The 27,930-nt window shown below is 40.1% G+C and overlaps 2 protein-coding genes across 7 annotated transcripts in view; one reads left to right on the top strand and one right to left on the bottom strand.

The window, feature by feature from the left end:
* The window catches only part of DOCK1 (dedicator of cytokinesis 1), a 323,968-nt gene that overhangs the window by 124,470 nt on the left and 171,568 nt on the right, over positions 1-27,930 (top strand). The window lies entirely within an intron of this gene.
* INSYN2A (inhibitory synaptic factor 2A) overlaps positions 1-27,930 on the bottom strand; it is a 49,681-nt gene that overhangs the window by 14,530 nt on the left and 7,221 nt on the right. For 3 of the 4 annotated variants that reach the window (XM_075504347.1, XM_075504348.1, XM_075504349.1), the window contains exon 2: positions 18,235-19,432. In XM_075504347.1, the coding sequence (XP_075360462.1) occupies positions 18,235-19,427 (1,193 nt within the window). In that variant the 5' untranslated portion in view covers positions 19,428-19,432. Of the gene's footprint in view, positions 1-12,703; positions 16,965-18,234; positions 19,433-27,930 lie in introns of those variants that run through there. The other variant, XM_075504346.1, reaches the window with a different exon arrangement.

The raw sequence follows: 27,930 nt of genomic DNA, 5'->3' as shown, positions 1-27,930 counted from the left end.
ATTTAATGTGCCTGTCCCTAAGATGGAAAATCAGCATTTCCTAAATGCTGCGGGCTAGCTATTTATCTTAGTGAACATACTGTTTTCTTTGAAAATAATCATCTGGTCTTGTGTCACTTTACTGTTTTAAAGGTTTGAATATTGGTTTAAAAGTTTATTATGTTACTTACAAATATATTATATAAACTTGTACCTTTGAGAAAGAAATTTACTGGTGTGAACTTGAAGGCAGAGAGTTTGTTAGACCAAGCTTTTCTTGACGGCTGACATTTCTACTCCACTCCGATTACTTCGATTATCAACCGTTTGGGGTGGCATCGTGGCAAAGTGCTCTGGGCCTGTGAATACAGCTCCTCGGCACAGCGGTAGCACGGGTAGCAGTTCATAATAGGGTGAATCTACTTCTTTTACAATAAAGACTTTTTCTTCTTCTGAAAGCAAAATGCAAGGTAGAGTTCTTGCTGTTCTAGTTTGTTGGTTGAAGAGGGCTTGGAACACTAGGGGTTTGAAACTTGGTATCAAGTGGTACGTCAGTGGCCTCAGAAATAATCTTTATTCAGAGGAACATACCCAGATTACCTAGGTTGCTAAATTTTAACACAACAGCAAAGCAAGACGTGCAAAAGAACTTCTACAAAGCAGAATGTCTGTATTACGTACTATTCCTTATGGGAAAAAAACAGTACTGGTTTATATTTGATTATACTTACTTTTTATGCTCTCTAAGAGGGGTGAGGTAGTATCTGTTTTTCAATTCCCCTTTTAAAATCTTTTGGAAGTTGACATTCAGACTGTCACCACGCTGTTAAACTTGGACTTGTAAAATGTTTTTTCCAAGCTATTGATCGCGTACCAAAAACTCTTACTAAAGATACAACCTTTAAAGTTTACAGGTCAGTTGATGAAAGCCTTTTATTTGCTGAGGAGATAAAGGGTAGTTAATAACTGCCTCCAGAGGAATACAGCACAGTTGTCCAAGTGCCTTTTTATGGGTAAAGACATAAAGACACGGCGTTGGGTGCCAGGTTGGGTTTTTTTCTCATTAGTTTCCAGTTGGGACATTTTCACTCATCTTTGTACACCTGCAAACTACCATTCAAAGGCACAGTTAATTATCTGGCTCGCAGACTAACGACCTCCTCCTCTCCGCCAGTCTCTCCTGTTTCTGCACCGTGCTACAGGGTTTATCTGTTCACATTTGGCCTGCCTCTCTGCTCTGCTGTTTAAGAAATAATTTAATAATTTTTTTTAAATGATTTTTTTCAAAGTCCAGTGTTTACGAAAGCAAATTGTAGTATCCATGTTATTTATCCTGCTAATACCTGTCCCCGTTATCCTGGATTGCTGTGAGATGAGCCCTGTGACAAAGAGCGACAGCGACTACTTCTTATTTGTGAAGTTCCTTAGGAAAATGGTTGGTTGTATTTTAGGGATGTGCCTGGTGCTCTGAGGGATTCGCCCTAAAAGAGCGAGGTTTCTGGTGGCAGTTGTAAAAGCAAGGTGGCCAGCTCATCTGTTCACAGTGAAGCTCCACAAGTCATTATTTTTATTTTTCCCCCTGATTGGGGTGTTTGAGAACCATGGCTTTCACTGCGGGACTGGGAAAAGGTGAGACTTTTTTGTTTGAAAGAGAAGGGAGGATGAGGAGTTTTCCTGTGTGTGCTGAAAACCACAAGTGGAGAAGAGGAGGGATAAACCAGAGCCCGCAGGACAAACCTGCAGTGGTGGCATATCCCAGTGCTAGCCCACTCAGTCTGGCGCAGAACTTAGAAACACTTCAGCGAGAAGTCATGTGGGATTAAACCCAAATAAACATAGTGCAGTATGAAAAATTATACAGTTACGTCTCTGAATCCTTACCTTCCCTGTACGCTCACACCTGTAAAGCAGAAGCATGTGTCTGGTCGCTATCTTAGTTACCGTGATGGTTTACCAACCAGTTTCCAGCAGCACCACACCCATCTTAACAAAATAGTAGTATTTTAGTTGTGATAAACTCACCAAATGCTGGTAGGCCAGTTACTTATTTAGCAAAAGCCATAGTATATTTGGTCTTAATGCGGATGTGCCAGTTCTGTCATTAACTATAGCCCTGCTTCCATAACTGGCAGTGGTTTTGACATCTTATTAAAAAGAAGGTATCATATAGACTTTAGGTTAATAAACTGTCTTTCTCAAAATTGAGTTTTCAGTATTTTATTTAAATTAGTTTCTAAGGCATATGATAATCTGTAAATGCCCAATAATTCCCGACTTTCAAATACTTTAAAAACCTATTTCCTAGCTGATGGTATAAGGCAGACTCGTTAAGCTGATGAAAATGGTCCTTTGATATAACTATTTAAAAATGATATGATATTTGGATGGTCACTTTGAAATCCTGATTTCTCAGCTTACACGTTCAGCACTCCTTGGTTTTAGCATCATTGTCATTCACAAACTGTGCTGTTTACGGTGATGCTTTTTGTTTTCCAGTTGGATGTAATTTATGATGAACTTTTCTTAAAGCATCATTTTCTGTATTGAATGTGTTCAGCTTTTCAGAAATGATTTTCCTTTCAAACTACGGATTTAGTAATGTTGCCTTCTCTGAGCCATCCTGTTAGACTTCTTTGTAAGCCCCGAGAACGCTACGTGGCGTCACAGTCTTTGGTTTCCATAAGGCAGTTTGATAGCTCCTTAGCCAGGACTGTGTTGTGTGTTAGTACAGTATAAATTCAATTATTTCTATATAAATGAAACTCTTCATGAAAGAATTCTGTTGTTGACACCCCAGGGCTTTGGACTTTCACTTTCTTGTTTTCACATATTTATCTACATAAACACTTGCATGGAATTCGTCTACTTCATGCCAGCAAAGATTTTACTATTGGCATAGCGTCTCCATGTAAATGTTAGGCAATGAGGTTGATTTGCAGCGCAGACTTAGTGACAAATAGAGCTTCCTATCAGCGTGAACTGCTAGAAACAGTTTGCGAGCACAGCCTGGATAGCTGGTTCAGGAGAGCAGAGTCCTGGGTGATTATGCTTTCCTAGTGAGATGGAGTATTTTGGATAAGCTACTTTTTTCCCCCTCCCCTTAAAAATAATTTTAAGGGTATTCCCTTAAAGCAGAAGAGCTCAGGTTAGAGACCAGTAACTTTTATCTTCATTGGTAAACTACTCGCTGTTTTTCTGGAAGAGTAAATCCTGTAAAATGCGAAGTTTTTCATAGAACAAAGATTCCTACAGAAAATTTGTTTTCTTTTTAGAGAAAGGAAAGTTGGTTTTGGTCTGGTTTAGATCCAAAGCAGAGTGTTTCACTTTGTACTGAGTGAAATGCCTGGGAGCCGGGAGTTTCCCCCAGGCTACGACTCCCGTGGGCAATGTACTTTACGTAAAAACAATCTCAGCATTAAGCCTCGCAGCTCATTTTACCAATCTTAACATCTTGATTTTGGGAACGCCTCGTCGGTTTAAGTATAAGAAGTATTACATTTTATAACTCGCTTCAGTCTCTCCCTTTTTGCATCCATTCTTCAAGAAGATTAAACTCGATCACCGTGAGGTTGTGCTGACCCGTCTGGTGCGTAAGCTGGGGCACCTCTGCTCCGCTGTGCTGCTGCTTCAGGGCGTGGATGTGCCCGTAATGCCTCATCACTCTCGGGAAGAAGAAAATTCATCAGCCATGAAGTGAAATTGAGATCTAGTCACATTTTTGGTACCGCGGTGTGACCAAAAATCGTGAATGTGGAACGAGAGGTGGTTGATTTTGCCCTTCAACAACCATGTTGTCTCTTTCTCCTGGCCTCATCCTGGCTCTCCTGGCGTGGTGTGGTCCCTTGGGTGCTCCTGTGGGCTCTTCGACACAGAGTTTTGCATGTTTGTGCTGCAGTGTGGATTGCTCGCTTCAGGTCTCCTAAAACACGCAGCATTTGGAATTTGCAAAAAAGTCTTTTCTGCCTTTGTGTCTATAAAAACGGCAGACAAGCAGGTGTGCACCATGGCCGGGAAGGGTGTATTGATCTTGAAAGGGGAGAGTAAAGGACTACACCTTACAGGGCGGATCTGCTGGTATTAAGATGTGAGGTGCAGTCAGAGGGCAGCACTTGGCATCTTTGCCTTCTAACACAAGTTTGTTCTTGACATCTCCTTCTGACTTCCATGAAGAAGACCCCACCAAATCTAGCCCCTTCCCCTGCCAATCAGCAACTCCCCATTTTTTCCTCGGTGATCATAGTAAAAAAGATGTTCCAGTTTATATTTGGAAAAATACTTATCTCGTGGATGCTTTCTGGGTAATTGGCTAGAACCTGTACTGCGTTATGATTTTTTTTTTCCAAAAACAATAAAGAAAATAGACTTGAATAAGTGTGATTCCCCCCCCCCCCCCCCATCCTATCAGTACAGCAAAGTAAACACGGCACTGTTCATTCCTGGTTTGATGGGATGCATGCTGATCTGCAAGAAGGGAACTGAATGCACATACTGGAATGTTTAATCAGCTTCCCCGGAATTCATATCATTATCATGTTTCATACTACTTTAGCATCTTAACGTGTTTTGATATACACTAACAAGTGTTAGTGTATATCACTACAAGTCATTACTCCAACAGCTTCATTCTTTGAGACCTTCCGTTTTGTATTTTCCGTTTTCATACGGATGTACACAGATGGGCATGCTTAGTCTCGTGCGTTGTGTCGTGCTGTACGGTCAGGATCTGGAGAAAGGATGGCTATAGGTTAGTTGTATTGCTGTATCTGCATCTAATCGGCTGTGTCACCTTGGGAAGGATATCTCATCTCCATACTCAGTTTTTCACATATGCTTGCTATCTACATTGCATATTATTTTCAGGAGGCTTTCATTTTATCGCATTTCTTTTAGCATTCTTGGAACAACCTGAGCTTAACCTCAATTAACACTTCCAAGTATTAAAATATTATAATGAAGAGCAACCATTTTGCTGACATGGACTGGCAGTAACTAATAATAGGCTGCAATTTTCAGAGCAGCCTAAGGGAATTACACCCTCTAAATCCCTATGAAATGCAGAATTCATGCACCTGCTTGAGGCTTTTTCTGAAAATACCGATTGTAACATCAAAATCTTTGCATTTGAGTAGTTTTTTGCTCGTATGAATTAGAGACCCCATTGAGCTGAGAGAGGGAAGCTTAGATCTGTATATGCTGATTTTTTTTTTCTCTTGTTCAGTAGGTAGCTAGTGAAGGGACACTAATTCAAGTATCCTGGACATCTATTAAAAACAAAGAAAAAAAAAAATCTTACAAAGCAATTTGGAAAGACAGCTTTTCCAAAGCTCTGTTACATCTGGATTTCTTCCCTTATCTGCTGGGATGTAGGGAATACTTCATATTAATTGAGTTACTTAATGGCATGAGTTTACAGAAGTGGCTGTGCTTCAGAGTGTGTTTATGCTCCGATGGGTATGCTCTTTAGATGACACTGATGTTCAGCACACTTCTGATGTATTACCACCAACAAGGAGGATAAACAGACTTCAAGAATTTTTTTTTGTTCATGTTTTTATTAAAAATATACTGAAACAAATTATCTTAAGAAGGCAATGGGCCTTTGAAGTGGTTTTGAAGTGACGGTTCTGGCCGCGCTGAATAGCTGAGGAAGCGTAGGCCATGGTTCTCCTTAAGTCTTTGTCTGAACGGGTATTATATTTCCATGCATGGCCTAGTCTTCCTGGGACTATTTATAGCATAGCTAGTTAAACACACTAATGTTATCTGTCTTTACAGAATAATGGTTTAAAAATAAATAGTCTGGTGGAGAACTTCCCAAAACCTTTGTTTCCTACTGTAAAGTATTACAGAGCTACTATTGCTAATAACTATGCTTCAAGAGAAAATTATCCATACTTCTTATTAACATAATTTGCCTTTTGGCAGAATAAGATGGTTTCACTATGTCATGTGTGTTTTAGTTGTCCTTATGACTTGAATAAGTCATGTTTTAGCTATGTAAACTGCAGGAAAATCACTGGTATGTGTTTTGCAGGTTAGAATAAATCCTGCTTAGCCATATAGGTTTAGTCTAACCTAGGAAACATTTGCCATTGTAGCTCGATGGAAAGCCTCATATAAACGCATTTCTATCAGCAAAATCATGTTTCTGTTGGATTAATATCTGCTTCTGCTTCCCTTAAGAACTTACATTCTGCCATCAAACCAGCAGGTATGTACAGGTATAAAACACCTCGGGTCAGCCTTTGGCTCATATAAAGGTGTTCTGAAAAATCACTCACCCAGTAGACCAGTAGAAAAATTGTTTTAGCCTTACTGCTGCTGTGTTTTCATTACATTCATAATTACCAATTAGCAGTTTTCATTTATAGATGATAGCGGTACAGCCTGATAAAAATCAAGAGTAGTGTTGTGCTTTGAGCAATTGTCTGGAGGCTTTTTTGTTTGATGTCTACAGCTGGATGCAAACATTGAATTGTTTCATGCTTTTCAGAGGTATGGTGGGTTTTGGTGTTTGTTTCTTGTTGGTTTTTTTTTTCTTTCTTTCTTTTTTTTTCTCCTTGGCTTTCACCTAAACATTTTTCTTTCTTCCCTGGTGCTTGTTGGCATTGCTTATTCGGTTCCCCAGTACAAGCCCTGGGAGCATCCTTGGTGTGTCTCCCAGCAAACATGGGCCCTTCACTTGTGTTTGAGAGGATCTGTTCCCCTCTATGTGACAAGGTAGGGGTTAGCTCCACCAGCAGTGTGGAAGTCAAGTCCTTGGACTATTTGGAGCAGCTAGAGAGAGAGGTGCTTCAGTGTGCCCTACGTCAGATTAGGTTGTCTTGTGTTAGTTTAATTGTATTTGCAATAGATCGGTTGTGTTACGGTGATGAGTAGAAGCCAGCTCTTTCTTACTGCGCTGTAGCTCTTTGCAGAGACCCAAGCAGGGCTGCGGAGCTGTCTCATACCTCTAACAGATCCACCCGGCTGGAAGCTGTTGCCCGACCTGCTTAGCAAAGTCCTGTGGACTTGTAGTCCAGGGGATTTGCCTTCATGGTGGTTCTTTCCCATGCTGGTCTGAAGTTATCATCAGCACAGCTTTTCTGGGAACCACCAAGATACTTAGCAGCTGCAGCAAAGCTCAGTGCCTGTGCACTGGAGCACACGTGCAGAAATCCTACGTACAGAGCTCAAGCACAACCCAGTTTGCTTCTGGGGTGTGTTGGGAGCTGAGGAGCACTCATGGAGAGCCACACAGGTCTAAGCAATACCAGCTACGTGTCCCCCATCTGAATGTCACAGTGCCAGAGGCATTGGGTACTTGGACGCAAGATTATCCTTTCCTTCTTAGCTTAGATCCCTGACGGTCAGCGTCAGTGGGGTGGGTTTCTTTAAGCAGTTGCTATGTGAGGATTAACTAAGCCTTAATGAACACAGTTTCCCTCTCTCTGAGGAAGACGACAGCCCACGAGTTGCAGGGAGCACGGGAGGCAGCCCGCAGACGCGCAGTGGCGGGGTTAGAGGGGCCGAGGATCAGGCCGTGCTGATCAGTGAGTGTGGCCAGGCAGCCTCTGGCTGTCATCAGAATAGTGGGGAAGACCCTAGTTGTCATGCTGGGTACAAGTATGTTTTAATATGCACAAAAAAAAGGCAAAAGAAACAGTGCACAAATTCACTAACTCATTTTTGAAAGGTTATTTTAACTGATGGCAGAGGATGAAAGCAGAAATCCTCTGATGCTCTGAAACAATATCAGAATCTATTTTCCACTTTTTTTCCCCTATCTGTCTTGTTATTACAGGGCTGATATTATTCACTTGGTTTCCGAAAATACTTTGAAATGTACAGAGGCTCAATGGTGAGATTTTTCAGACTGTTTCCAAGACAGTAGTTTGTTGTCTTTTACTGAATCCTGACAGTTGGAAGCAGATGACTAATTTTCTTTTTGAGGTATTTGCACTGTGGGCGTATGGCATGACTCCCAAGACAGCAATTCAAGTGCTTTCACCCCGTAAATACATTTTATATTATACTCAGGTTAGTCAGGGAGTGAAGGGTTTTAAAAAAAAAAATACATATTTTAATGGGGCTGTCTAGTGATTTTAAAAAAACCCACTGAGAATGGAGAGAATTAAAATGTATTTCAAGTGAAACCGCAAAATCTTACAGGAATTAGGTGCATATGAGGTCTAGCGTCTCTCTTGAATATTTGTGCCTCTGTTGTCTCATAAGAAAAATCAGGAGGATAATTAAAATGTCAACTCTTTGTATTAATAATAACTCAGGGAATTTGTTTGCTCTAGCTGAGTAGCAACTGTGTCGCTGCCGTATAGTTCTTAGGCCAGACGCTTCCAGCGGGTTATCGGGGAGCGCACTCCCGTAGTTAGGCTAAGATGAGGTCTGCCTCTTCACCCCTTGCGCTCGAGCTCTCTCTGCTGTGACTTGCTCCTGCCCTCAGAGCATCGTCACTCGGATGCCCTGAGACTTTGGAACCCGCAGCTCATCATCAGGTCTGCTGCACCCGTCCTTTTACTGCAGCTTCGGAGTGTGTTACGTTTTTCTTCCACCCTCAAATCCACCTAGTTTTAAAATTAATTTCTTCTGCATGTAATTTTTCGGACTAGCTGGGGCGATGTGTTCAGTGGTGTAGTCATCAGGCAAAAATCCCTGCCTTACACTTCCCTGTTGCTCCTACCCTGAGCTGAACTGTTTCTCAGCTCCAGAGTGATTATTCAACTCCCTGCACTGTGGCTAATAGCCCTTCGTCAGCCACAGCCCAGAGATTCATAACTGCACAGGTTTAATGCAAATGAAATCCTCTCAACCGATCAGACCAAAGGGTATTTCATAGGTATGAACTAATAGTGCATTTACAGGTGAATAACACCTTGGATTTTGCTTGACTCAGACTTTTAAATTAAGAAGGCTGCTAACAGGCATCATTTCTATAACGGAGGGAAGAGAGGAGAAATAAGAAGTCGGTGGTATTTTTTCATAATTTCAAAGTGATCGAGATTTCGGTGCAAGCTCAAATACTCTGTGTGCATTACATATATAAGCCTATACCAGCTTACAATAATAACACATCAGCCATCCTATATGCAAACCAAAAAGCTTGTTTAAAATTCTAAGTGTTATGCAGTAGCATAAAATTGAGAATATGGAGTACGATTGCTGGCCACTGATCTTGCTGATTGTGTGGTACTTGCAAGAAGGATGGGGAATTGTATGGAGAAAAAAACAGCAGGAAGGACCCTGAAGTGCTGAACTCTTTTCTGTTGCAGCTTGAGTAACTCTTTGCAGGTCTCAGTACTTTCTATTTTCTGATTTCCCTAAAATAATGGCAGTTTGAGATTTCACTGCGGTACAGGAGAATCTGTAGAGCAGCAGTTCAGCATTCGCTTGAGCTTTGCACACAGATGCTCAGAAAGTCTCATCCCTGGGAATTGGTTCTGAGCTCGTATGGCTGACAATGAAGTAAACAAATCTCTCTGCATTTACCAAAGAAATGACCTAAGTCGTGCCAGGTTGAACTATTCCTGAGTGTAAATTGCCTTGTTAATGGCAAAATACCTCTGCTCATCTCTACAATCCAGTCTTCATGCTGATGAATTATTAGACCACGCTCAGCTTCTATCGCATCTTCTCAGGATATTGGAACCAAGAGAAAAAAATTATAGTATACCCAATACAGTGCTGTCTGTCCTTTTCTGGTTTGTTCATGCAGCAAGTGACATGGTGAAAAATGTCCTCCATCATCACCTTATTAGTAAAAGAGGGCTAAGCACAGCTGGACATGTTTGGAGAGATTCCCAACCTCCCTTTGAATGGCAGTTTTCCTTCTTGGTGGACCTGTGACGCAGCCGGTCCCTATGCTGCTGCTCCATGAGATGCAAAAACAAACCATCACAATAAACTGTCACAGAAATCTCAGAATCGTCCCAATTTCTCTTAAGTATTCTCTTAAACTGCTGCTTTTCTAAGTGTTTGCTTATACCATGGAAAAAATGGTTCAGTGACGGGGAAGAGTAACCTAGTGCTGACTGCAGATGGCAAATAACGTGCCTGTGTCGGACTGCGCTGCATATTTTAACTTGGTTATCTATTTACTCGTCTGCCTTCAAAATTCCTCTGTATTTGCAAAGATCAAGAAGAAGCCATTAGGAGCTACGAAACAGTGTAGACCACCGTAGTTTTTTCAAGGTCTGAGCTGAGAACGGTTCCTGGATGTGTAATTACACAAAGAATCCAGCAGTGACACAGAGGACGGACAGACACGTGCCCAGGAGCTCCTCGCGTAAAAGGTGTTTCCCTCCAGTTTCTGAAAGAGTCCACAGATACTTGAATCCAACTCAAACTCTTCATCATCTCCAATGCTTGCTTACCCTCAGTTCCCTGAATGTGTTGCACAGGAGCTTTCTTAAGACTGAATTGCATATTTATGTCTTAATGCTGGAACTGGGGTAGCAGGGAGTCTAGACAGTTTAAAAACAAAACGCCCCTCTTCAGACAAGTCTTCTTCCTAAAATTGTCCAGTCAAAATCCATTTTTCCCCAGTCAGGATAAGAGAGAAGTATATCTTTGTCTAAGCACAAGGGCTCAGAAGTAGGTGTCAATTAGAAATCTGGGGATTAATCTCTTGGCGAACAAGCACTGAGAAATTTGACACTATAAAGCTCATTTTGTCTCAATTTTACATGACTGGATAGGTACCTGGCTCATTGCTCTGTCTCTTTGAATTCTAATACTACCGACAGTCAAAATGCAGTTATTAAAGGATTACTCTAATTGTGTAAAGTGAAAACTGGTAATTCAGTACCTAAATAACATCCTCTTTAAAAGACTGATTTAGCAGAAAAAACTCTCCTTGCAGGTATGTAATTTGGACAGCTCGGTGACAGTTGGAAAAGCTTCCCTTATGATCTGTGGTAATTCATATGGATATATTTAGCAAGAACGTAGTCTGCTTACGCTTTTTTTTTTAATCATTCATTATAAGACTTCACCAGTATTTCCAGATTTCAGTTGTGGAAGTTTGCTTTTATCGGCCTTTGTGTCACTGCAGCCAATCTGATGGAAAAGTCCTGAACCTTAATTTCACTTCAAAGCCTGAAGTGCTGCTGAACCCTGCTGAAATGGGGAGGTGTGGTGGTGAATGGTATTTCGTCTTGTTTTTAAAGTCTGTTGAATAGCAACTAGATATAAATCGAATTATTTTTCTGAATATGTCAAATACTTTTTCTTCAAATTGTGCCTGTATAGTATATGCAGGTAAATAGCTGGAATATATTAGCAACGTAAGTTATATTTTCTGAGACTCAGAATGTTCCCCGTATTTTTTTTTTTTTTTTGAGAAAACAGAGCAAGCATTAAGATCAAGTAACTTTGCTAAAACGATTATGTTTGTGTTGTTTGTTTGGTTTATGTTTATTCCACATACTGGTTGTTGTGAACAGTTCACTTTTCATTTTTGTTCACCATCGTTTGCTTGTTGAAAACCTCCTGCCACTATATTCCTAACAAAGGATGTTTAATAGCTGTAAGCCGGCTGTGATGGTAGGGTTATTTAACACAGTGCTCTTTAACTTAAATGTTATAGTATCTAGGTACTCTGAATAGCTATGATATACGTTCCAGGAATGTCTGTGAACTGTGAAAGTTTGTCCTTTTTATCCACTCTGACAACTTGATCTGAAGCTTTCATTATGAGCAACAGAATAAATTTGTCCAACTCTAATGAAAAATCCTATCCAAAATATAACTCTCATCAAGTTTCGAAGGTCTATGAAATACTCCTGTTACCTGCCCTTGTAGATCTAAGTCCAGATTGTTTTTTTTTTTTTAGTGATCTAATTCAGAGAAAGTGTAATTTCTGGTTAAACCGAGGTTAAACCTTGGGTGATGCTGGATCTTTTGCCTTGAATGATACCGGATCTTTTAATGATCGATCTTATATAATCAGCTTTCATTTGGGGTTACCGAGAATTTTAAATGAGGGCTCAAGGGTGCCCATGTGGACTGACAGTAGGTATCGAAATCGTCTCCATTAGGAACTCTGCAGGTTTGGCATATAATGAAATTGTTCCAGTGACGAGGTATGTCGAGTTGAGAGAGGTGTCGGTGTGTAGCGTATTGCTCTGCCACGCCTGCTTGATTTGTGCTTGGGGGGAACGCAGAAGGGAGAAGGCTGGGCTACTGTTTTATAGCTTGGAAAACCAGGTTACTTATGGTGAGAGCAGGTAAATGGACTTTTATGGCGTCTTAATACTTATCCTGCTTTCAGGGAAGGGTAAGTGAGCATCTGAGTGATGGCTGAGGGATGAACTGTACTTGGGAGACGAGCACAGGGCAAGGGGGATAGGACTTGTCACAGGTCCACATGCAAAGAATTCATCTTAAAACTGCTTTAGTGACCTAATGGAAAAGCATAAATTATCACGTAATGCACTTTGCTTCAGTATGGCTCAAAGTTTATAGTGTGACACATGCACCTTTTGGGCAGTGACGAAGCCTGACAGTTCAGCTATTAATAATTAGAATTAACGGTATACTTACAAAAAGAGAGGGAGTAGTTATATGAATGGCTGCAAGAAAATGAAGAGAAAGGGTGTTCTGTTGCTCTTGGAACCAGAAAGTAAAAACCGCTACTACAGTAGTCGAATGCTTCACTCTCAGACTGATCTTTGTGGAAACAGCAGAGGAAATGGTATGTATGGATTAGAATTTAAATAAAACACCCAACCATCCACCGGCCCAAGGATCGCAAGATTCACAAAGCACTGATCTGTGCAAAAATTATTTCTTTTCCTTGACTAAGGAAGATGCATCCAGAGAGATTTCCTGTCTCTGTCTTGGAAAGGTGAATTGTTACAATCTCCAAGGCGTTTTGGTATATCTATGTTTGGGAATGATCTGTAAATGATGCCTACTCTGAAATGCAACAACTGTGGTGAGGGTAGAGATGAGAATTTAGGAGGTGGTCTCAGGTAGAGTAATAGTCAGAATGAATGCGATCGCTCCAAATGACAGGCAGAACGGATGTATGTAAAGATCCCTCAGTTGAAAATAAATCTAGTCATCGTAGTCCTTTCCCAAAGGACTGCTGTTACAGTCTCTTAAAACCTGGTGGCACTCAGTATATGATACAATTTGTGCATCGCATGGCATTTGTTGTATTCTTTCTGGTTTTCATATATTTATTTGTAGTGCAGCTGTCTTCTGCTGTTAAGCTTATCTATCTATTGCTTCCCTGCATTTCCAGGTCTTCTCTTAGAAAGGATTTTCTTAAACTTTTCCTTTGCCATGTCTGTAATTGAAAAAGCAAAACAAAACCAAAGAGGGGGGGAAATCCCAACCGAAACCATGCCATGTTATTTCTGCAGCTAGCACGTTACGTCCAAAGGCTGTGCTTTCAGAGGCTGTATTCTCGTAAACTCTTTAAACTTTCTTTTCTCCTTATGTGAAATAAGGAACTCCCTAGTTTTAATTTAAGAGTATTGGCTCACGTGTGTAGATGGATTGAGTTAGACAGCAGAAGTTGTTACTACCTATATTTGCTCTGTCTCCTTCGTCTGAGCTGAATAGCTGGACTGGACTTGAAGTAGCTTCTGAAAAGGAGAAAAGCAAACAATCTGGGCAATAATTGCTTTGGCTATCTGACTTTCATTTGCCATCGTTCCTGAGGCAGGATGGTAAGTTTACGCTCAGCTCTTGTGACCTTGAGGATGATTGCTTGCAGTATTTTTAAGACAGAATTACTTGGTTGAGGATGCTGTCTCTGCATCGGGTGAAGCTGTCCTCTCCTCTTTGGTACAAACGTCCATCCAGACACACACAGTATTGGTTTATTTTCTGCTTAGAAATGATAACAAGAGACACAAATATCCCTTATTCATTGGAAAATGTGAAATGACATTTAAATTCTGTTCATGAGAACATGTTCTTTCAAAGCCTCTTCGAAGGAACCTGGGACTGCTCGTTTCATGAATGTTTGCTGAGAGCTCTTTAAATTCCTGAACCACTGTCCACTAATAAATTAATATAAATTATCTCTGAAACAGGTTCATTTAACTCTTGTCTCATATGTAGTATTTGGCCTGTCAGAGTCAAAATACTGTGACTTTTTTTTGTACGGCAAATTGAGTACTTTGTTTATTAAAATTGCTGATTTGTTGTCTAATGAGAAGGGCCTAGATTACTGTTACTTTTCATGGTAAGGATTTAAAGGGCAGGTCATCCGTGTTCTCCAGCAGCAAAGTATTTTTGATTATCTGTTTATCTTCTGTTATATATTTCGTAGGCAGTAGTTAGCCAGGTTTCAGAATGAGTGACTTGCATTTTGCTTTCAATCCTGTCGGCCTTAGTGAGGCTCCATACAGAGCAGAATTTGGCTTGCTTAATTGAATGCACTGTATCTGAATGCAGACAAATATGTCTATAGTTGATACAGATTGCTAATAGTTTACTAGAAGATAAAGCAAACACCATTCGGAGCATAAAACTTGTTTTGTGTTGTAAAGCTGCATCTTGCATCATGTAATATTCAACATTTTTTCAACTTTGAGCTGGGAGTCTTAATGGAAGCTGTATCTCTGTTACTTTTATTCATGCATGACTTAACACAAACATTGTAGAATGCCTTTTGCTCTGATGTAAATTTTTTTTTGTAGAAGCTTCCACATAGTAAGGTATAATTACCATTTTGGCCAAAGATTTAGTAAATAGTGATGCACATAAGAAATACACAGTTTTAATAATTTCCTTTGATACTGGGGGGGGGGGGGGGGTCACAGGCTAGCGATAATGATTCCTACCCCCGTCCCCAAATCTACTATGTGTTACTTAAATAGATTTAATGCATTAAAATTATGCAGTGCCTGATGGTAAGACCTGCGTTTCCTAATGGCCCGAATTTTGCATTCTGTGACCAATAAATGGGGCCTGATCCCAGGTCAGAGGAAGAGAGAGGTCACGCTGCACCCTCGAAGTCTGGGATCTGGCAGAGCGACGCGAGCCCTTGGCTCCGTCGGGCGTTAGAGCTGCTCTGTGCTTCTCTCCCTCCTCCGGTGGTTTTTCCCTTTCTTTTCAGCCGAGTTGAGTGCTGTATGTTGTTGCTAATTGCAGATAATGTAGTACTGACATTTTGAAAAGTATACATAGATGATATTCACCCAAAGGATGATACTGCTATCTTCAGAGATGCTGATACAATTTTGCTGGCATAGACTCATTTAGTGATGCATTGCAGTAATAGCAGTTCAAGACCTACAGCATATTAGTGAAAATGAATCCACTGAGCACTAGTCCCATGGCACTACAACAGCACTTAAAGAACACTGATTTTCTTGAAGGGAGAAAAATCTGATTAAGAGATTTAGCTGTGGGTTTGTTTTGGTTGGGTTTGGGGTTTTTTTGGTTTTTGTTTGGTTTTTTTAATCAGCAGTGAGTTATTTGTATTTGTTTCTTGATGTATGTTACTGTAAGGAATTTAATATACCTAAGAAAACCAGGAGAGTGCCATAAACACAGAACATTGTTTTCTGTTTTAGCAGATGGAAGACTTGTATATGCTACGATAAGCAAAGACGTAGCAGTAATACTGCTTTTAATTTCTTGTTATAAACTGACCTAACACCTGGTTATAAAAGGAAAAAGGATCAACATGCTAAAATTGGGAAGATACATAATAGTTAGCGTACACAGTTGTGGGTCTCTGGCAAAAATGTTGTCGAAGTGAATGCAGTAATTGGAAAGAATTATTCTAATAAAAGGATGGGGCAACCTATTATTGAAATAGTTGTCTAATTTGAGGGAAATAGGGATAAAGACAGGCTTCATGTTAATAATGCATTGGTGCTCTGCAGGAGAACAGAGCGTTCTTTCAGCTCTGGAGTGTGATCAGCGGCGAACAGAAATGTCCCAAGCATAATGCTGGACTCCTTTGTGCAATCTCCTTTAAAATCACTCAGGTTGCTAGAAAATTAGAAAGATCTGGAATACAAGAATTCTAAAACAGGAGAAAATATGCAAGGATGCATCTCCCTTCTTTCCTCCTTCCCCATCTCTCCGTCCTTCATGGCTAGCTGGGAGGGGGCATGTCTGGGACATGCCTAGAGCATATGGAAGAGTAGCTGAAAGCAGCTCCAAGCAGAAACCCTTTTGTGCTCTCGGTAAGTTTTAAGGCAGCACCTTTGTATGTCGTTGTGTTTAAAACAACCCCCCCATCTGAAATCTCACTTTGATTTGTAGATACTTTGCTTCCAATTTTTATAATTAACCTCGACCACTGGTGTAACTGCACTGGTTACAGTTAACACCAAAGAATCATTAAAACATTTTAATTGTCTCTTCCACATACCGCAACATGTTTGAAAAGATTTCAAAATGTGTGATGTATCTTTAGGGGGTGTTTTCACCATTGCTGGGGAACCTGGGAGGGGAAAGTAAAGGAGTGCTAATAAATAGGCTCTTTTTGGTCAAATACAATGTAGTCTTGCAGACTCTAATGCACAATTCTATGTGTATAAGAGGCAGTAGAGATATTCTGAAGAACTGAGGTTTATGGATAGTTCCACTATTTTAGGGCTAATACAGGCTACAGCTTTGTAGCCCACAACACAGCTACACAATTTTCACAGCTACAGAAGGATTATTTCAAGATAGAAGCAATCATCGATAGTTTGGGCAAGACCTCTTTGGTGCTGAGTGCAGGGATACACTCCTAATGTTGGCTACATTAAATGGGTCTGCTTATGCGAGGGCAATAAAAAAAACTATTTGCTGCACCTGTTGCTCTACTATCTTTGGGAAAAGCTAAAAAATGGATATATAAGTGTATGGAGGAAGCACTGGTATTTATAGCAGATGACTTTGTGGGTAGATGTGTGTGTTCGTACACACAGGGTTCTCGATGATCAGATGATGAGTTACGATGAAGAGATATTTTTCTATATTTTGTGATTTGACAAGCAGCATGCCACTTCCTTCCAATTCGCTTGCAGTTTCTGTAAGTTAAGAAAGTCAGAGGAATACTTTTTCTGAATAATAATTAGAAAAAAATAAATCAGTAAGCCTGTGTTGCTTTCAGCTAGATCAAGAAGCTTCCCAGTGTGAAGATCCAGGATTTGACAAGGTATTCTAAAAATACTATAACCAGCTGTAAAATAAACTAAAAATGCTAAGGCTGTGTTGACAGCATTGTCCAACTGCTAAGATGATTTTTTAATGAAAAACATTTTGAATTTTTAGGATTAACAAGATGATTTCTACATTCCTAGAGAAAGAGTTGAATTACAAATCTTAAGATGTACCTTTTTGACTCAAATGAAAACGTGCTGCTTCGAGTAGCATGAGCTACTGGTTTCTAATTTTAAAATCCAGATTTCTTCTGAGAAATTATGATTTAATTACAGAAGTATTTAAAAACACACAAACAGTGCACGTACATTTTGAGGTGCGTTCATTGAATAAAGATTAGTGAACTAAGGCAAGTAAGTCTGCAAAATGCTTGTTAAGGTAATGTAAGAGATGGGTTGAACTGTCTAAAGAATAAAGATTGTACTGTGTTATAGTAACTGATATTTGTAATGCCTCATAGGTCGATTTAAGTATCGTAAGTTAGGGATAAACAAAATTTTCTTTCTTTATGCTTGAGTTTGTCGTGTGTAGAGTAGTGTGAATGCTGGAAAGAAGGCTTTGATATTCAAAGTTTTCATTTAATTTCCTTCTGAAAGAAATATCATTAAATATTCAGAAGGTGAAAGTAAAACAGACAAGATTCATATGCCATTAATGGAATTATATTAAGAGTTGTAATAATATCCCTTAATCTTAAAAAGGTAAGTCTCTTACAGAATTAAGGTTTTTCTGCTGCTTTTCATGCCGTGTGAGGTATTATGGTTAATACAAGTTGCTGATGTGAAAGCATCCTCGCTAATCCTGTTTGGAGAGCGGCTTGTTCTGTGCTCGTTAGAAAAGGTACAAGAAGAGATATTCTGTGTCCTTCGTTAAATAACTACTTAATTACATCCTAGGACAAGCAGATACCAAATCTGCGAATGCTGCTGGCAGGTTTCCCTAGGACTCGCCTCTAAAGCAGCAAAACTTAGTCCGCGTGAGAAGCACAACGTGTAACGTCTTGGTGTGCTGCGGGGGAACGCGCGGTGGCGGGGGCAAATTTCCATTGGCAAATTTCCATTAGCAAATTCAAGGGCAGGACTTTGTTAGAAAAAGCATTTAAAACAGATTATACTCATTTAAAAAGCTTCTACTCACCCTTCTCTGTGAGCTTCTCCTTTCTCTAGCTCCTGTATAACACCCAACAACACTTTTATGGTTTCCTGACTAGAGCTGATCAAATTTTCCATCATCTGAAGCTGCGCTTTCAAGTCCACAACTTCCGTGTGAGGCACGATTTGTTGGCATTCCTTGCTCACCGCGACGGCCGTCTGGCAAGGCTGGTTCTCCTCCATAGGCGAAACGTTTATCTGAAGGGTCTCTTCGTTACATTCGGTGGCTTGGCACTGGGCCCGCGATGGGCAGGCTCGAGCATCTCCCGCCTGGGGCTGAACACCGTTCAGGTGCACGGTCCTCTTTTTGTCCTCCTCGCCTGTCGGGCACGGCGACCAGTCGGTCTCGGCCGTGAGATCTGGCAGGTCGGGCTGCGAGGCGTTCGAACCGGCCGCCGGCAAATAAACGGTGGCCACTTCAGTCTTGAAGACCCTCCCGTGGAGGGGCTGGGTGACCTCCTCGCTCCCCGGCCGCCCCGCCGCCTGCTTCCCTCGGCTGGGCGGCCGGGCGGCGGCGGGCTCCTCCGAAGCGGGGTCGGCCGAGTTTGGGAGAGGAGGCGGCGGCTCTTTGGGAGAGCTGTGCAAATCGCTGCTTTTCCAGGCCTCGGCCCCGTTGTCGTGAGATCCCACGTTGGTGCGCTCGTTGATGTGGGAAATGAACTCCGCCGTCTGCAGGCTGCCGGCCTTCTTGTTCCACTGAACGGCCTCCCCTGAGCTTCTGCCGTCTTTGTCCTTAACGTCTATGAGAAACCCGTTGTTTTGACTCTTAAAGGTGTCGACAGTTGAGGCGCTTTTAAGAATATTCCCTTTTTTCCGGTCCAGAGGAAAAGTCTGGTAACACTTTTTCAGATCGGGTGAAGTCTGAACTCCTGTGCTCTTGGTGACGTTGGGTATTGACCTCCGGGCAGGCACTGTCATGTACTTGCGATAAGCCGTTTTGTAGGAAATGGCCTTGGCTTCTCTCTTGTCGGGATCCTGTGCGGTGGCCAGCTGTTTGTCCCTCTGCTCGTTCTGGGCCTCGCAGATATCTTTAAATCTCACCTGGAGGGCTTTGTTTCGTTTCTTAATCTGCCGGTTGGGATCCAGAGCGTATTTCATCTCCAAAGCGAGCGAAGCCGCTGGCTCAACTTCGCTTTCTGAGGTGGTGAGTAAGCATTTGCTGGGCTCCTTACTCACCATGATGCCTGCACGCAAAAACAGTTCGAAAAGCCTCGTGTTACAACAGAAATGCTACTTTTCCCCCCAGGTTTGCAATATTTGAGCTAACTTCCTGGGCTTTGACTGAAATGGCTGCCATGCAACGACCTTTTTGCTCGATTCTCTTAATTAAGTCCTGGTCCTTCATATTAGACTTTGTACTTTTGCTAGAAAATGGTACCTTTTATCTCGATTTGTTAACAGCTGCTCCTCAGAGAGGGTAGAGGTATGCCATTCCTGGGTTACAGGTGAACTAGTGGGACTGGAAGCAGGCTGGGCCTTCTGCCGGGTCACAAAACCCGCTGCGAGCGCGGCTAAACCCGGTTTTTGTGGCACCCAGAAGTTTTTGCCAGACCCCTTTTCAGAGGACGAGCACCATGGCTGTCATGCTGGGTGTGCTAGCTCGGCACTCGGACTTCGCTGCAAGGGAATTACAGGCTCGCAGGAAGCAAGTCATCTGAATTTACGTGACAGTTAACAAAAAGTACAGGGAAAATGAAAAGCGAGTGTCTTTGTACAAATAAAGAAAAGTCTAGAGCACTGACCACCCTTAATGCTCCTTTAACGCAAATGCTTAGTAGCAAGAAGTGTCAAACTGGCGTTATTTTTTACAGTATATGCTTGCTTACGAAACATGTTTCTTCTGCGTAACGTGCTCTGCATCTTTGCAAGAAATTACTTGGTCATTAGAGGTGTCGTTATTTGGATTTTTTTTAAAAACGTACCTCATAGCTAAACCTAAAACTTGGATATAGATTAATTATTACTAGCAACTGGTTGGTACCGCTGTATGCATAAAATTCATGAGCTATTGAAGTTTGTGGAAGAAGTCAGCAGTGCATCAATTAAGGTTTTGCTTCAAATGCAAAACAACCCATCCTTTACTAGAAGCAGTAATACGCCTTTATGATAGAGCTTCTTATCCCAAAGGATCCTAAAGCGCTGAAAAAGCCCCACCACAAAAAACCTGTGATGATTCACAGAAATGACTTAATCTGCTATTGAAATGTAAGCACCTCCTCAAGGGTGAAAAGACGCCAACTGCTTAACGCAGCACATAGCAAAAAAACCCAACAGCTCCATCGCCGTACAGATCATATGGGATCTGTAGTAACTGGGTAGTTAAGACCTCATTTTTACACCTCATTTGAAGTTGTCGGTTTTACTCTCCTATCGCACAAATTTCTCCCTAATGCTGAGATTTACTGAATTACCAAATTCCCACTTAATTCAAGTATTCTGCCTGTATCTCCTATTTAAACACCGACGTACCCTCACAGGGACTCAGAGTACAATGTCAGATGACTAAAGGGACTTTCAGGTGTCGTATTTGAAATACATTTTTAATTAAAATTCTTTTGTCTATTAAATAAAAAATGTGAAACTCTTGAAGAGTTAAGTGCCACAATAGGGTATGTTTTATAAAGTCAGCTCAGTGGCACAAGTGAGTGAATTCTTATGATTAGTCTATATTTAGTTTTAATTTAAGAAAACATCATGGGGAAATAATTTTCAGTGGAAAATTGAATGTTTATGGGTCTTTAAAAGTAATAGTAACATTTCCCAAAAGTTATTAAGACACACAAATGCGCATGGCAGACAATCTGTATACTGCAAGGACTTCTGGGTTATCAAATTGCTTTCAAAAAAATCTCATGCAAATGTGTCATTACTTTTTTTTTTTTTTCATGTTTTACTTCCTCAGTCCCAGTAACTTGCAAACAAGTTACTGAAATATTCTGGAGTCCGCCTAGTTTGCCGTTTTCTCTCTAACTTGTCAGGTTCAGGGAGCAGGGAGCGAGCAGCAGTCAGTTTAGAAGGGGAAGAAGGGGAATTCACACAGAATCTGTGTGATGTAGTAGAAGGTCTGTAGAAGAGAGCAAAAAGGGGGAAGATTGAGGACAAAAATGTTCAAATAGTGGACTAGATTGCTAGATACTAGTTTTCAAACTATATATATATATAGAGTGTGTGTGTATATATATATATATATATATATATATATATACACACACACACAGACACAGTATCTGATACCAGGGATGGCCAAGCCCCTCTTTTGGGGGAGAAAAAGATTATAAAATGCAAATGCTAGAGGGAAGCGTTTAATACATGATGTACAAATATAGAGAAATTTTTGTGGGGAGAAAAAAAATAAATGAACTACATATGAATGTCAGGAATTTTTTGTTCCAGTTGAAACCCTAAATAAGGAGTCATTCGTGCTTTGTGGGGAATATTAGGATCCTGCACTGGCTGGTTTGGGCTGTCTTTTAATATTTGCCGAGTGAAGTTATGCCTTTATTTGAGACACATTCTGCATACGGAACCCCACTGGTTCACGCTTCCGAAGGTGGTGATGGTAGGAAATACAGACACCCATCCATCCATCTGTCTGCCTATCTATCTTGGCGTGGCATTTTGGAACGCTTTAGTGAATAATGAAGTGCTTTATAAGATGCAAACCTGATCCATTAGCCTGCAATTGGACAGACATTAGCTTTAGACACAGCTAAAATATGTTGTAAAAACTACTGTCAAAACCAGAAACTCCGCACTTTCATTAATGTAGAACTACTGAAAGCAAATCTTCCATAACGCTCTGGTAAATTAATGAGTTTACCAAAAAACTAAATACAGTAACACAACAGCCATTATATCCATTAGTTTTCAAATCTGCTAATGTGAGTTCATGCACTACTAAGAAGCTGTAGCAAATATGAAATGTTGCATTTACAAAGATGTGAAATATTCAGTAATTACGTCTGAAAAGAGGGCACACATTTTTACCCATAAAAGAGGCTTACAAAAATTGGTTGTTAGATCTGAAAGTCACTTATTACACACATCTCTTAGGATACCTCAGAGCTGTCAAAGTGAGTTTTCTGGCACTTGGTTACTTGACAGTAGGATCCACTAACATACAGTTTATTCTCAAGTATTGGCTTGATATTTTAGTAGTGTACCTCTGACCTCTCTCAATTTTCAGATTATTTGAGATACCGCTTTAATCCCATAATCTTTGGGGCTGCCGGACCACTGCGTCTCTTTGGAACGACTTAATAGATGGAATTAATGGAGTCCATAACCCAGGCGAAACCAGGAGTCTGGTGATATTATACAGAACAGAAATAGATAAATGGGGTACTGTATTCTGCGATGCAGTTAATTTTAAGCGTGTCTTTAACAGCCGATAAATTGATTCTTCAAAAATTGCTTGTCTCCCTCTCCCAATTGCACAGGCCTGATTGATTTAGCTAATCTAGAGTTTTCTATTCCCACTAGTAGCTTGGACTAATAATTTTATACGTATCTGTGATTAAGAATGACAACAACCAAAAGAACTAGATTTTCTTGAGCCTTACTCAGATCTCAGCATCTCCAAGGAGAACTATATGTGCACATTTAATAAAAGAATGGTTGAGCAAACAGTTGGTTGCGAGTTAAATATTTAACACGGAAGAGTTTATGTAATACCTTTTTGTTTTGTTTCATTTTTGTTTTGGACAAGGTGTTGACTCCGGTTTTGGCTCACTTGGGCAGTAGCATTTACAAAGTCGTCTCCTGGGAGGCTTTGCTTAATCGTTCAACCTGTACTTGAGATCAGACCGTGCTAGAGGTCTGTCCTCTTTCCGCTGAAGTTAGTGCCAACGTTCATGCTGATTTCCTGGGGAATGGGAGCGTGCCGTGGGCACAGCCTGGACCCAGACTGCGAGACTGCAAAAAGAAATCTCGTTGTAATGTGTTTTCTTTCCCCGCACTACTTATCTGTAATTCCTGTGCCCATTACTCAGCTCGGTAGTGTTTTCTGGAACACAAGGCAAGGCTGGCATCCATAAAAATGTGTGGCTGCAAAGTACGATAGAAGCGGCAGGATTTTTGGATACTTTAGGAAACTACTGAGATGGAGTTTCTCAGTTGCATGAGTACTGCAGAGTTTATGGCTTACTCTGTCAGGGGGCTGATAAAGGCTTTGAATTTGAGTTTTAGTTGCAGATGCCAATTAAATACAGATAATAGATTTAAACTTTTTGTCTGTAGTTACTCTAAACAAACCCTGATTGCATGAGATGATTTGCTAAGCTAAATATTTAAGTCATCACAGAGCTTATTTTTCAGTTTTTAACCTTGATTTGTTTATAAACTTCTGGCTGATTACCCTTAAGCAGTGTTCCCTTACGTTTGAATATGGAAATAAACTATGAAATAATAGCAATAATAATAGTGATGCACAGAGAAGCCTTAAGTTGGTACAAAATCTTTAGGGTAAGTTATGGAAACCACCTTCTTTATTTCAGGTTCTCCATAGCGTGTTTTAGTCAATTAAATAAATCCTTCCCTTTCAGTTCTCCATTTATTGATGCTGTTCAGCTTTCTTCCCCTCAGTTCAGCAATGCAATGGGCATTTCTAGGAAGGAGCCCTATTTTATGTGATTCACACCTCAGTTATGAGGAGCAGCGGGTTCCCAACAGTCCTGTTCAAGTCTGTGTCAGCAGGTAAAGCTTAGGTACATAAGTAAATCTTTGCAGGACTTCCACTCTTAATCCAAACCTCTGCAAAGTCACTGCACTATAAGGTGAATTCTGGTGTTGAATTTCCAGACTGATTTGTTAATGAAGGAAAAGGAGATTTGTAGCTTACCTTACAATTTAAATTTTATTTCTGTCAGTTTTACGATACAGAAGTATACTCAAAGACTAAATGTGTTAATAAGCAGAGTGGAGTTCAACTTTCCAAGTTCCAAATGCAGATGAAAGGCACAGATTTCAGTCTCTGTGTTTTCAGACCAAATGAAGGCTTTAGAGATGCAGCTGTAAACTTCTGTGCATGTATTAAGAGCACACAGGGGTGTTTTGTGCACATATGTAATAGCTTAAAGGAAAAATAATGCAAGGGATTGCAAATAATTGGGCTTTACCATGTAAAGGAAGGCTCATTAGTGATCTGCAACATTTTTAGGCTTCTGAATATATGGAAGCTGTACTTTCTCATGAGAAATCCCCGCTGCCTTGCATGCCATTTTTATACGGCTAAATATTATCATAAAATTTAATAATGCATATTTGTTTTTCAAAAACTATTTGATGTCTTATAAATCATCTTGTAAGTGTATACGTGGAATATAATACACTTCTATCGTTAAAAATAGACATTTGAAAGAAACTTGGATTTACTTCATATAAACAAATACAATATAGAAGCCTATTCTGTGTTAATTCTAAATATACCATCGTGTAAACCAGGGGTAGCAACCTGAGGATGTTTTACATGTAAATGTTTTTCTTAATTTTGAGTTAAATAGACTGCTTCTAATATAATGCTATTTCTTTGACTTTCAGACATTTTGATTTCAGTAATTTAGGAGTATTTTCAGTCTTTTAAAAGGAATCCAATTGTTAGATTAACTGACTGTGTAGTTATGATACAAACTTAAAAATCATATAGTATTAGTAATCATAAATTAGTAATCATAAATATTAGTACACAATGTCCAGTAAACAAAACTGTACTGATAAACATGTTGGAAAATATGAACGATCTTAGCCAGTTATTAATTATTAGTTGTTTGCAGAAACATTTCCTGTGTGTTACAAATTTTTTATAGAGTTTTAAGACACAAGTATGAGGATAAAATATGATTTCTGGATAACTTCAAGGGTGCAGGTGTGCCCAATGTTTGTGGTGTAAAAAGTACTGATGCCTATTATTAGGAACCCCCCCAATGTATCTCTTGACATACAAAACTGATGGGGTAGACCCGTCTGTCTTCCTTTTATCAGAATTGTTCATGTAGAATAATAGAGTTAGCAGTGCTGGTAAATGTCAAACTAGTATTTTTTTTTTTTTTTTAAATCTGTTTTGAAACCCTTAGGCATTGAACTTGAATTTTCTCTCTCTTGAACTTCCTTATTTGTTGCTCAATACTGGATTCATGCTTACTGCTGCATTTATGTATTCTGTATTTTATCAAGTAGAGGGTGAATTGCCCTAGCCTTATAATCTTCCTGTTTTGAGAAGTTTGCACCACTTCAGTGAATTACAGAGCATTACTACCAATTGCCTAAATCGGTGCTTTTCAGCCTGTGGTCTGGAGACACTTGGAGATTTCTCACCTACGTTATTGCTGTGCATACCAGAAAAGAAAGCTCCTGTATGCTCCCTAGCAAAACTACAGTTTGTGAAGGAAGGGGGAGTTATATTTTCACTGAAAAAAATAGAGATTCCACAGACTGAAAGAAAGTCTACTAACTTAGGACTGATCCTTAATTTTTTAGTTACATTCTCCTGCAAAAACCAGCTTTGGGATGCATTATTTAGAAATAACGCATTGCACCATAAACTGCAAACGTTTGGTAGAGTTGTGATGGTTCTTAGTACAATTTCAAAAAATGGATCTATCGATCATCTAGTTTCAGTGATGACATATGATAGATTCGTAATTGCCTTGAAAGTCCTCCTTTGGAATAAACATGATGCATATATATGGCATTTGATGATATTGTCCGTGTCCGTCCGTCCCCCCCCCCCCCCTTGGTAGGCTTTGTAAGAATGATGTATAAAAATCATATCCTAGCTAATGGTTGAGATAGACAATAAATGCCTTTAAATGCTCTTGTAAGCTTTAGCTTTAGAACTAAGTGGCAACAAATAAAATGTATGATTTAATAAGCCTGTAGAATTTTAGATAAAACAGGAAACTATTGTAGGATAAACTATTTAAAATTTTCCTTACAAACCAATTTCCCTGAATGCACAAGCTGGTATATGCCATTTTCTCTCATTTTGACATGTCTGCTATGCATTCTGAACACAAATTTTAATAATACTTGGGTTTTGTTGCTTCCTATATTGTTATATGCATAAAATTAAAAGGAATCCATTCAACGTGGTAAAATTCTGTACAAGAAGGGTTACTTTTCCCATAGTATGTCTGTGCAACTAATGGTAACACTAACAGATTTGCACTTGCGTTAAAAACAATATAGACCCTTGTGGTCTGAGTTAATAACTATTAACTTCATACTGGAACAAATGCAATGTCAAAAGATTGTTATAACGTCAAACATTTGCTAGGGTTTAGCGTACTGGAAAAAATAACATTCCTATTAAAAGAATTGTGCTTATTTTTCTTACTGTGCTATGCAGCTCTTGCTACTACGAAAATCTGAGTAAAGGTTTATTAGCATTATTTTGCCATGTAAATCTGTGCAACTCTTTGTCAGGGTTACAGCTGGTACTCGCAGTATAAGGATGCTGCTGAGGATGTGTTGCTAGGAGAATCACAAATAGTTCTGCTTATACTGTACTGTCTTCCAGGAGTCCAAAAGCCAGCGTACTTTCCCTGGAAGGCTTTTTCATTTTTATGGGACTTTCTGCTAAATAATTTAAATAGCAAGCCATTAAAAACAAGAGATTAAAGACAGTTCCTGATCTGTCTTATTGTTGAATACTAACTTTTAGTTGTTCTTAGTAAACATCAATAGTTTCTGTGGGTGTTCAAGAAAAAAAAACAGCCACTAAATGACAGGAGGAAAAGGAGTTCTGTTCCTTAGCTTGGGCCAACAGGTTTGCAAAACTGTCAGACCTCAGGGAGGGGGGACTGAGAACCTGTCCAGGCTGCAAGCATCTACATCAACTGCAGCTTATTTTCTTTTTCGTCGCGGCTTTTCAAATGTTGGGTAGAGTAAAGAGGCAAAATGAGATAAGCGGGTTCCAACTCCATGCTTCAGTCTTGCATCTTCAGTTTTGCTGTGCAGGTAACGGAAAGGCACTGCAGTGCTAAGCTTGGGTGCAGTGCAAGGTATGCAGATCAGTCCATTCCCCTGGGAATGCAGATAATCTCATTGTATGGAAAATGTGTTTTGTAGTCTGTGCTAGAGCTTACTACAAATGGGAGATGACAGACATGAATGACTTTCCCGAGGTCAGTGGTTGTAAGGCATCAGAACATTGTCAGCTCTTTCTACTTGGATTAGGGTTACATGCAGGCAAGCCTTGGGAGGGTGTGAAGTGGCGCTCAACAAGGCGGCTGGGTAATTTAGGTCTAAAACCTGACATCGTTAGCAGGATATTAATTGCTGAATAATATCAGTCTAGGAGATTTGTATTTGCACTCCAGTGCTGTCAGCAGTCACCAGGAAATACAGGCTGTGTGATTTTCACCTTCTTGAGAAGCACATTTGTGAACAGTTTCTGGTTTCAAGCAGGTTTTGGCTCTGCTGTAATTGTAAATTATCAGTGCACAGTTAGACCTGAGCGTGCTGATGTTGGTGAAAGACGAGAGAAGTGCACAAATCGGTTTGACTTCTGCTATAGCAAAGGCTCGTACAAAAATGAGCATTAGTTACTCAAAAAGTGTTATTAGTAGAGCAAAAAGCTGTGCTTTAATTGCTGTACTGCAAGTGAATAATAGTCCCTAGCGTTGCAAAACTTCTTGCCTAAAAGCTGGTTCTAAGATGCTTTTGAAATAAGTAACGTGAAGGA

This window comes from Mycteria americana, chromosome 6 (assembly GCF_035582795.1).
Source record: "Mycteria americana isolate JAX WOST 10 ecotype Jacksonville Zoo and Gardens chromosome 6, USCA_MyAme_1.0, whole genome shotgun sequence".
In the NCBI taxonomy this organism is placed as follows: Eukaryota; Metazoa; Chordata; class Aves; order Ciconiiformes; family Ciconiidae; genus Mycteria; species Mycteria americana.
The sequence above is the reverse complement of the archived record's forward strand: the minus strand, read 5'-3'. Positions and strand labels throughout refer to the sequence as shown.